This window comes from Zootoca vivipara, chromosome 3 (genome assembly GCF_963506605.1).
Source record: "Zootoca vivipara chromosome 3, rZooViv1.1, whole genome shotgun sequence".
Lineage (NCBI taxonomy): Eukaryota > Metazoa > Chordata > Lepidosauria > Squamata > Lacertidae > Zootoca > Zootoca vivipara.
In genome coordinates this window covers 39,725,760-39,737,223 of record NC_083278.1, presented here as the reverse complement: position 1 = coordinate 39,737,223, position 11,464 = coordinate 39,725,760, and the positions used below count along the sequence as shown (strand labels likewise).

The following is an 11,464-nucleotide window of genomic DNA, read 5'->3' as shown; positions in this document are numbered from 1 at the left end:
ATACAGTTTGGATCTGAAAATGATTACTGGTGAAATAAATCAGGTAACGATACCCCAAGCTCTGTCAGGGACAGCTCTCTCTCGCTCGCTCTCTGGTGTGCGATTATGTGATGATTGTACCTGGAAAAAAGGCTCAGCTGAAATCAGCAGTATTTTTCTTCTAAGAAAATGCATATAGGGGTGTAGAAGTACCCGCCATCAAAGGCACACACGTTCACAATGAGAGCAGAGGAGAGGAGAGAGAGATGGTTTTGAAGCCGGCTCGCAGTGTTGGGATGAAGCCCGCTTGTTGCTTATAATTTAAGAATTTTATTGAAAAAATTAAATTGGTACTACCAACACCCTGAGCAGGAAAAGAACACACACACACATACACAGAAATTACACATTCTAGGCTGTTCTTCCGACTGGCTTTCTCCAGAGGCAATAAACAAGTAACTTTTTAAATGACAATATAACAAAAAAAAACTTATTTTATCTTCGCTTCTGAGAATGTTCGCAAAGATAGCGTACATAATTTTGAATAAACATAAGGAGGTCCACAGCTCAATTTGGAAAGTGTACACAGTGTGGTTAATTTGTATAATCCGCCCCGGGTCGTATGCTAATGGTTTGGGAAATTATCAGTTAAATCGCAAAAGGGCGTGGGGGGTTAAAACAGAAGAGGTGGCGCATGGATTAATATTTATTTACCAGGCACCATCAGAGAAACAAATTCATATGAGATTAAAATTATATTGTAACCTTGCAGTCGGTATATTATCCGATGAATGATATCTATTATTCGATTAAAGCTTTCAGCCCTAGGTCATTAGTGAGGGGAAATACAAGGGGAAGGGTAACAGTGGGTGGCACTATACCCGCGTTGACTTTATGGGAATCGCAGACTCCTGGGAATATAACTGATGGAAATAAAAGGATCCTGCTTTCACCAGGGGGAAATCCTTATGTTCAATTCACATTTGAAAGAATATAGGAACAACGGTCTCTGCTCTTGCGCAGAATTTCCCAGGACAGTAGATGGTGCGCTACGACTTCAGGGTTCGGGTGCAGTTTTAAACATGTCTAAAGATCCCTCTATGGAGGATTAAATATGTAGCTCTTATTCTACACAATATTTTTTTTTACTATTGATATTTTTTTAAAAACTAAACGTTCACTGCTCAGTTTATGCTGGAAAGGAACAAAACAATTGTCCTTAGGAAATATATCCATAAGAATGCATTAATTATTCTCTCTGCTTCTAAATAAAAAAATGCTATACTTTAAATAAATATTTACTGTATATCTCAGTTTATTTATTGTTTATTTTTGGGGTTGGGGAGCAAAGTGAAAAACGACTGCAAAGGGCTTGCGCTATACCAGCCCGAGCTGTCTGTAATTTTGTAAAACATCCCTTCTGCAACGTTTACACTGCGTGAGCACACATTTCCCTTGCAAACACAGTCGCTGTTATTTCCATTTTACGGATGGAAAACTAAGGCTGAAAAACCGGGACTCTCCCAGAGCCACCCAACGGGTCTCCCCAAGGAGGTGGAACTAGAACCCAGTCAGTCCCCCCCCTTCCCCCCTGATACCACCCAGATCTGGATTACTAGACTAGGTCCACTTGATTAGTTGATTTTTGGTTAAATGATAGATAAATCCAGCACCTTGCCTGGAGAAAGCAAAGGGCTGTAAAATAAGGCTACCAGATTTTTTTTTTCAATGAACTCGGGGACACTTTTCAACTTCAATGGATTTTCTATGGGGACTGATTAGTAAATCCGGGGACTGTCCCCGGGAAACGGGGACGCCTGGTAACCTTACTGTAAGAATATGAAAGAGACAGGGTTGCTTTGGGGTGCTAGGAACGGAAGAGAGGGTGGCAGGCACCCCTTAAGTTTCTCCCCCGCTCCCCATTCACTTGCATAACCTTCTAAGGAAGAAGCAACCGGTTTCGGGGGGGAGGGTGGGGGACCCGTAAATTCTGATTGGCCGAGGGCACCTCCTGATTGACAGCCGTTCCGGTCCTGCGGGCTCCGCCCCGCCGCCGTCCCTTTATTGACACTAATGAGCAAGTTCTTCCCACCGGTCTCCTGCCTGGAAGTGCTGACAGATCAAGGCAACAAATTTCAATTACAAGCCCTAATTTGTGTCCGCAGAGCGTTTGTTACCCATGTCAGAGCTGTTTGGCCCCTCAGACGAAGCAGAGCTTGCAGGAAGAAGAGGAGGAGGGGGAGGAGGAGGAGAAGAAGAAGAAGAAGAGAAGCGCTGCTTTTCCAAAAAGGAATAGATCGGGTTTGGAAAGAAAAGAGGAGGGAAAGGGAGAAGAGGAGGAGGAGGAGGGTGGACACAAATCCCAAACCTCTTTGGGCTGCCTGAAGTCGGATGTAAAAGAGAAGGAGGCGACGCGAAGGCGGACGGCGCGGCCTGGAAGGAGGCGATCAGGCGCCCGGGGAAGAGTCCGGCCCGGGCATGGCGGAGAAAAGGCGAGCGTCCCCGTGCGCCATGCTGAGCCTCAAGGCGCACGCCTTCTCGGTGGAAGCCCTCATCGGCACCGAGAAGCAGCAACAGGAGCAGCAACAGCCGCCGAAGCGGAGGAAAGTGGCCGGGGAAGAGGCTCCACCGGCGGCCGCCGAAGGGGCGAGCAGCTGCAGGAAGGGCGCCGAGGAAGGCGCGGACGCTTTGGCGCCCAGCGCCGAGACGGGGCCAGCCGCGGCCGAGAGGAGCTGCGGCGTCCGGGCTCTGCCTCCCGGTGAGTGAGCGAGTCAGCCCCCTTAGCGCCCCGGCCTGTGTTGTTGCGGGGTGGGGGAGTGGGGAATGCCCCTCTCGGGCTCCCCTTCTTTCCGTTAAAGCCCGTCTCCCCAGGCTCCCCGCTTCTGAAGGCTTCGCCCCCCCCCCCGGGGGGAGGCAATCGTGCTCTCATTGCACGCAAACCGAGTGGCCTTTCCGGGGACAGCTGTCATGGCCCAGAGCTTGCCCTCGGTACCCAGTAAAAATCAGGCGATCTTTAACTGTGCCCAAGTCCTCCCCCCCCACCACCACCCAGCTTTCCCAGGTCTGAGTGGGTGGGCATGCAAGATCAACCCGCTATTGTTCAAGAATACTTCCGATGGCGTGAGAATACCCCCCCCCCCCACGATCGTTTTCATTATTCAGCATTAATTTTATGCACATTGCAATATCCGTGCGACTCCTCTCCATTCTGATCTGTAGCCCAGTCCTATGGGTTTCCTCATCTGTTTGAGTTCATTGGGACTTGATCCCAAGGAAGCGCCCAAAGCGTGCGAACACAAGAGTCTTGTGACGCTAAACCAAACGGGTTACAATACTTGGTTTCAAACAGCGGGCACAATCCAAAAGAAATCAGGCCTGCGCGTAAATCTTACTGGTACCGAAAGGAATTACATACATGAGGGTTTATCTTTAAATTACTGGTTGTGATAGTACTATTAGATGTTCTTAACTTTATCAGTTAATTGCAGATGGTTTTAACCCTTATTTAGCCTGACATATATAGCTCATCCTATTTTATTTTAGAGCTGAGTTAATATCCATTAATAAATCATCCAGTTTATACCAAATCCAGTCTTAACTATTTCTAGCTGATGTGTTTTTTATTCTTAATAGGAATGCTCAAGCACACCCACTTATGTCTTAATTGTTCTGTTTAGGTGCCAAACTAATGAACAGATACTTAATAACATTCTCGGTCTTTTTTCCACACTATAGTTTTAATATCTGCTTCAGCTTTAACTAATTAGAAACACAGAGGTTTTAAGTGCACCCAGAGTCAGAAGATGTTGGATGTCTTTTATTAAATATCAAATTAACATATACAAATAATAATTATATGGAACAACACGTTCCATATTATTTGTTTATAGTCATTCATTTTTATTATTTTGGTGCCCTCCCACAAAAAATGAAACTAAAATGACTAGTACATTATTTTAGGGATTTATTTAGCGAGAAAATGGATTAGCATCCTTTATAAAAGAGAAAAGAAACTAGTTCCTTTTATATTTAATCCATTTTATATTTAATCCATTTAATCCATTTTCAAATGTGTTTTGGATTGGAATGCTTGGCTTTCTATTTTAGACTGCAATCCTATGCCCACTTATCTGGGCGAAAATTCTATTGAACTCAGTGGGTCTTGCTGAGTAGCGTCTAGGGTCGCACGGGCAATCTAGGTGTAACCCACAGAAATCTTAAGAACGTCTCTACAGTACAGTTTAAACGCCGGTTTTATTGCTTCGATCATGTATACTTTTATAGCATTTGGGCCTGCGCAGTTTTGCACCCCATAATCCCCGAAAACTGTTGCAGAACCTGCCCAAATGTCCCCCCAGCGAAAATGAATGTGTTTTCCGAAGAAAATAGCTGTAGTTTATGAAAACTCATGCCATCATAAAGATGCCGCAATACTCTAATTCTTGCAGAGAAACCGAGGCTCTTAAAGCTTCTTGTGCGGAGTTGCGCTATTATTGAAGAAAAGATGCACCTCGAACTAGATTAGAAGCTCGGCATAGCATGCAAGCGAGCGAGACTTCCACTGACACCGACGGGCCTTCCTCTAAGCGAAGGCCCTCGATCTCCCGGCAGACGGGCTCGAGGCGGCCGGCTTCCTCCAAGCCGCCCTTGTTGACCCGAAGGGGGCTTCCTAGTGCTGGGAGGAACGGCCACGTCTTTCGCAAGGACGCGCGCGCCTACTCCCGAAAGACCCCCTGGACCCCGGCCCCCTTCCGGGGCTCGTCTCCCTGGTGTGGCGGTGAGGGAAACAGGCACTTCTTTCCTTCCCGCCTTTGGCCGGGCCCGGCGGCCTTTCTGCAAGCGAATCCCCTTCCCATCCTCTTCCTTTTGCATTCCTTTTGCGTTTTTGCTCGCTTCGGCGCAGCCTCGCGCGCTCCTCTGTGCGGGGGAAGGCGCAGGACGCACGTGCCGCTGGGAGAAGGAAGGGGGCCCCGCGCCCTTTCCTGGCTTGCATAGCTGTCAAGTTCTCCCCCTTTTTAAGGGAAATTCTCTTATGCTGAATAGGCTTCCTCGCGAGAAAAGGGAAAACTTGACAGCTATGGGCTTGGCCCGTGATCCCTAGAAGCGGCGGCCTTTCCCGAGGAGCCAAAGACGCGCAAGGCAGCAAAAACGGCACATGCCTCTATAGGTTTGGCGCCTCCGGGACTCGCGTTTCTTTGCCCGGCGCTCTCTCTAATTCGTCGCCCCCTTTCCTCCTGCAGGTGGCTGCGAGGACAGCTTCCTGAGCTCTACGTCGCCGCCGCTGTCCCCCGGAGGCCCCGCCAAGGCCAAAGGCTCCTCCAGGCCTGCTTCTCCCTTGCTGGCCCCGCCAGTGCCTCGCGTCGACCTGCAGGGCGCAGAGCTCTGGAAGCGCTTTCACGAGATCGGCACCGAGATGATCATCACCAAGGCGGGAAGGTAAGAAGCTCAAACCCGAAACAACACGAGCAAAGCAAGGCCTCCCGGGCCCAGCCAGGCAGGCAGCCATAGGAAAGACCGGTCGAAACACTTCGGAAAGAGCGGCAGGCCCGCAGCGCCCTTAGGCGCCTCTCCCGCTTTCGCGAACGGCGCTGCGCCACTTGGAGACGGGCCGAGGTTTAGCGTTTCCTCTCCTGGCAGAGATTTGCCTCCCCGCGAAATTTCATTGCGAATGCCATGCCATTCATCCATTTTGCGCACTCTTGCCAGTTCTCTCCCTCACATTCAGCCGGAGGGAATTGCCCCAAAACAGTCCCATTCATCTCTCAATAGCCTTAGTTTATCTGCTTAACAACCCTAAAAGGTGTTTTATTTCCAAGCAGCATTCTGTTACTCTAAACTACTCGTGAGCAGGTCTTTGTAAACTGTTGAGTTCTGTGTCGTTTGTTTAAGGTTTGGTTATTAGACAGGTCATTTTGCCCCTGACCTAGACATACTGATTTTAAAGTAAGTGGCAATAAGGTTTTGCAAACTAACAGCCTGATTTGGAGTACTTGAAATAAATTCACTTGATTTACAATTGAATTGTTTCCAAGTGATCGGATCATTTTAGAAGTGAGCCGTCTGCGTCTTAAGAAGTCTGTATTGACTCTGTAGAAATATATATATGACGTGTATAATTACAATGCCTGGCATTTTTAGCATGACTAAAATTCTACTAGATGTTTTCTGAGTAGATTATTGCAGAAGATCAAGTCAAATCTATATATACAGGAGAACCCATTGATCTCTCTTGGTTTTGCAATGTGGATGGCTTAAGATGTTATATGTTGCAGCATGTTGTTTCACAAGACAGCCTGCTCCACCACCTTAATTAAATACAAAGTCTTTATGCTGCAGAAGCTGGATGTTTAAATTGCCTCTTAATTTCTATAATGCTTAAAGTTGTGAATACGATCCCAAATCTGTCAATATGTCAAAATGAATTAAGCAAATTGATTTATAAAGCTGGATAGGCCACAGTCATTTCAGATGATATAGAAATATGTGGACTTCTAGGTTTCCTGTTCATTATGTTAAAGGGCATGAATGCTAGGTTCTTAAAAGAACTTTTCCCCTTTCCTTTCCAAAGAATACACATGGTAAAAACCTGCACAGTATAAAAGTATCTGAACTTATTAGAAATTACAGAAACATATTTTATTGTATCCATATGTTACCTTCTACATTTTCAGAGGGGCTTTATTAATGATTGAAGTGCAGTCTTAAACAGCACAAGGCAACATTTGTCTTAAAAGTTGTCCTGTCAAAATTTTTCTTTTTTATCTTACAGGTGCACTGAAATAACAGCAAGAACTAGTTAGCAGCAGCTAGTTTTGCCCTCTTTTTTAGTTAGCCATGATGTCAATAACTCCTTCCCCCCCTTCCCCCTTTCCCCATGAAATCTAACTTTGATTTCATGCATTTCGAACAACATCAGTAATACAAGAAAATAGCACTGCACGTTCATTTGTATAGAAAGAAAAATATAGCTTGCCTTTGTGGAAAAAAATCCTTCAAAACAGATGAATAGAGACAGGTATTGGGTATATGTTAGTTAGAAAATAAAATGTATTTAAAACTTCTACAACATATAAACACTTCAGTTTGATTCTAGCAAAGCTTCACATGTGCATCTTTGTATTAGTGTAGATTTGATTTCAATTCCTGTCCCTAAGAAAATGAAATTTATCTAAAATGAAGATTTTACATATCTTCTGAATTCATAAAACGCATTCCTTAAACGGTCCCTCTGCAAGCCCAATTGAAACGAATGGGAGCTGTGCTCTTCGTTTGTACTTTGTCTATACTAGTATAATAAATCCTATGGCATTGTCATGATTCTATATTTAGACTGTCATTCCATAGAATTCCATTATAGAATTGCTAATGGTTTGATATTGTTAAATAATAAAAAGGCTGCAGTCCCAAGCATATTTATGCGATCTGAAGAGAAAGCAGAGTATATTTATTAGAGAGTAAGTTCCTTTGAAGTTAGTGGGAATTTCTTATGAGAAAACAGGTTAGGATTGCACCTCAAGTAACTAATTCACCTCCTAGTGAAATCCTATTCATGTCTACACAGAAGTAAGCCCCGTTGAGTTTAATGGTATTTACTCCTAAGTTAAGTTTGTATAGGACTGCAAACTTAGACTTAAATTGTAGCCCAATCCTGATTGCATTTCTGCAGAAGTAAACCCCATTCATTTGAATGGGACTTGTTTCTAATGTCATCTTAAGCATATAAGGAATGTCCTGCTGGATCAGACCATAGACCCATTTAGTCCAGCATTCTGTTTTCCCGCTGGGCAACTAGATGCCATTGGGAAACCACTGAGCAGGCAATGATCACGACGACACTCTCCCTGGTTAACACTCTTAAAAATATTTTTATGTGATCTAGGTAATCAGTACAAGCCTGCACCGGGAAAAAAATACAAGCACCACCTGTGTGGCTGCTGCTCATGATTTCAATACACAGTTGTGTACATGGGGAAGATGCTCATTGCATACAAAGCCAGTGCCGGAAGCAATAATCTATTGGCCTGTGGCTTAAAAATCCTATTTGTTTAGAATCCAAACAGCAATCTCTGAAAAATCTGTACTTTTGTGAATTACAGTTTCAAATTAAGCACATCTTTTCTTAGAATTACCTTTTTTTAAAAAAAACTGCTGAAAGAAAATCTCCATTAAAAAATGCGTAACAATTGCATCTTGAATGATTTGGCAGTTTGCTCTTTGAAGAAATTTCAGGAAAAAACCACAAGTGTTGTTCAGCCAAAAATGTAGAATCCATGGAGGCGTGTGCCATAAGTCTTATTTTGTGAATGAGTATAATTACCAGTATTTAAAAAGAGAAGCTTCCCACAAATAACTTTAAATGAAAAAGAGTTGGAGGTAAGGTAGATTTCACAAACATGTTGCTGTTTCTGTATTCCATGTCTGTTTTTTATTAAATGCTCTTCTTTTCTGTGTTCAGACGGATGTTTCCTGCAATGAGAGTGAAAATTTCAGGCCTAGACCCTCATCAGCAATACTATATTGCCATGGACATTGTCCCTGTGGATAACAAAAGATACAGGTAATTGCTTTATATAAGACTTTGGGATATCAAGAACTGCAAAAGAATATTGCTAGTTTGGAAATTAACAGAAGGTTGTGCTTAACTCCCAAATTCCTATCTTCATCTCACTGCATGAAAAATAAGTGCCTTGTGCCAAGCACGTGAGAACAATCAAGGCTTGTTTTATTGAACTGCTTTGTACATTGGCTCATATTTTGAACACATTCTACATTATCCAAATCATATTCTCCCCCCCCCCCCCCGTCACAAGCTGCTGTCCTTGAGCCCCCTTACTTGGGAATACTTATTGAAGCTGGGAAGACTGGGGTGGATTTTCCATAACCTGTATAAACCACTATGCCAACTCAGTTAAAGAACAGCACTATGAGAGACTATTGCGTATTTTCAGTGGCTAGATATATTCAATCAGCAGTTCTCTGCATAAGGTTATTAAACATTAAACATTAATACCGGTAAGTAAATGGGGAAAAACCCCAGATTCTGTCCTAAACATATAACTTACTTCAACTATCAGATTATTTCAAGAGAGTGTACGAGGCACAGGTTTGAGTATAATTGCAGAATAGCACTTTTGGTGGCTTTCTTTGTTTAGTTATTTAACAGCATTTCTGTCTGTGCAGCCATTTGCAGTAATTGGCTAGTAGCTATCAGTAATCACTCCTTAAATGCTTTAACATAAGGTCTTGATCATGTAGACCTCGACCAAGGCAATGCACATCTAAGTAATCATTTCCCTCTAGAACTCCTGGCATGAATTTGTAGGAATGGGAACACAGTGACTTCTTTTAGCAATTTAAGAGATGACAGATCTGCATCCCAAGTATATTTGCTGTTGCATTAAAGAAGGGTTGCCCAAATGGTTCTCCGTGTTCTTGCCTATTAGCACTTTTAATGACGCCATCATTAGAACAGTTTTAAAAAATTCTTTCGTTAAGAAGCCCAAGTTATCGAACTTCAGGAAGATAACTTCCTTATGCTTAACTTTCTCCCAGTCCTTTCAGTCTTGTTGTATAAATAGGTTCAGTCATGCCTTGTATATGGTCTGAAGTTTTTGCTCCTTTTTTAAACCAGTCATCTTACATATTATGTGTCATTATTAGTTCTGTTTTACGTTTAACAAGTTTATCAGCAAATCATCAATTCAAAAGTGAGGGCAAACTTGCAGTTCGGTTATAGATTGTATGATATTAAGGAACAGAGAATGCTTTTTGGTCCAGGCTCTGATATGGACATGGAATTTTGTATAAGCAAAGCCTGTGTCCATTTTTTTTTCTGGCAAAGAATGTTGTGTACACTCATACCTCATGGCTTTATGGAGCATTTACCACAAGTGTTGTGAAAACTGGATTGATTTCTTTGGTTGTTGACGACTTTCTTACCTGCCCTTCAATATAAGTGAGCTATGGCAATTTAAAAATGTAACATTAAAAACAGTTTAAAGCAAATTACTGTTATAAGAATAGGGTAGGTACTGAAAATATCTCAGGTGTCATAGGCCAAGATGAAGAAGTGCGTCTTGAGGCCAAAATGAAGGTGCTATGTGCGCTTCTGCATTGACACAGAGCTCTGTATATTCATTGGAGAGCTTTACCATTTTTTGCTTGTAGCCATTTCATGAAAGTACCCATGAGACATGCTTCCAACATAATTTACTCATGGTTGTAATACCAGGCTGTGATTCCAGCATTAATTTGGGAAAAAATCTATGCAACTCTGATATTTTCTTAATAATAATAATAATAATATATTATTATTATTATTATTATTATTATTATTATTATTATTATTATTATTAATACCCTGCCCGTCTGGCTGGAATATTGCTGCTTTTAGATGGCCTGGTTCATTTCTACGTTTTGACAGAATATCTGGATTTAAATGGTTAATTTAAATGTGTCAGAATAATTAGGATCATTACGGTTTTACTTTATTTTATCTAGCTTGCGCCTTGCACTAGCAGGAGCATGGCATAATTACGCTTGCTTTGTGGGATAGTTGAATTTGTTTGCCCTTGCCACATTGTTATTAAATTTCCATCTATTATTTGTCCCTGTATATAAAAGGAAAACATTGGATACACTGTTTAGTCAGTCTTAAAATTGTATAACTGGCTGGATTGCAGTCCGTAATCTTTCCTTTGGCTCAACATAAATTAGATTGTTTTTTAAAGATCAGTGTCTTGGGTCTGAATTGGGAGTCAGATAGCATTTGATGAGTTAGTCTAAGCGTACAAACCTAAATAAGGCTTTTTTCAGAGGAGGTCCCATTGAACTTGATAAGTATTCATGAACGCTCATACATTCGGCATATTTTTTTTGCAATGGCATATCTCTAAAGTTAGCAACAACATATTTCAAGATTGAAATTAGTAATGAAATTAAACCACCAGTAGATTGGTTTGACTGAACTTTATGTCCGCAATTCACACACGCAAATGATTTTCTTGTACATTTCAGTCTTTCTGTATGTCAGACGGCATACTCATTACCCCCCTCCAACCCCGTTCCCCTTCAACTGAGGTAGAAAGCTTTTTATATAATGGATTTAATTAAAATTAAATGACTAATATCATTTTAAATGGCTTAAATGGGACCAGCGTTTTGTAGAGTGTGTCCATAGGATCAGATTCTGAGTTCTTGTGAACAGAACATGGGACACTTCCTCTGTCTGTGGTGTGTTGTGGGGGTGAGACGGATAGGTGTTTCCCCCTTGATTTCTCCCTTTTTTATGCTATCCCCTTCACCTCCTGAACATCTGCTCTGTGGGGTAGGGGGCCATCTGGAATAGGTAGTGGTGGTGCTGGATCTGCAAAGGGAAGGGAAATTGATGAATCAGCCAGCAGGAGCGTTTGCTAGGCTTACAACCTTTCAGCAAACGGTAGGAGCCTTTCCATTTGAAGAAGGGACACTTTGAATTCAAGCTGGC

General features: G+C 42.6%; 1 protein-coding gene across 1 annotated transcript in view; it reads left to right on the top strand.

The window, feature by feature from the left end:
• The first annotated feature begins 2,068 nt into the window (after positions 1–2,068).
• The window catches only part of TBX18 (T-box transcription factor 18), a 36,189-nt gene continuing 26,793 nt past the window's right edge, over positions 2,069–11,464 (top strand). Inside the window, exons 1-3 of the mRNA XM_035109454.2 lie at positions 2,069–2,737; positions 5,220–5,415; positions 8,435–8,536. Coding sequence (XP_034965345.2) covers positions 2,458–2,737; positions 5,220–5,415; positions 8,435–8,536 — 578 coding nt within the window. The 5' untranslated portion in view covers positions 2,069–2,457. The remainder of the gene's footprint in view (positions 2,738–5,219; positions 5,416–8,434; positions 8,537–11,464) is intronic.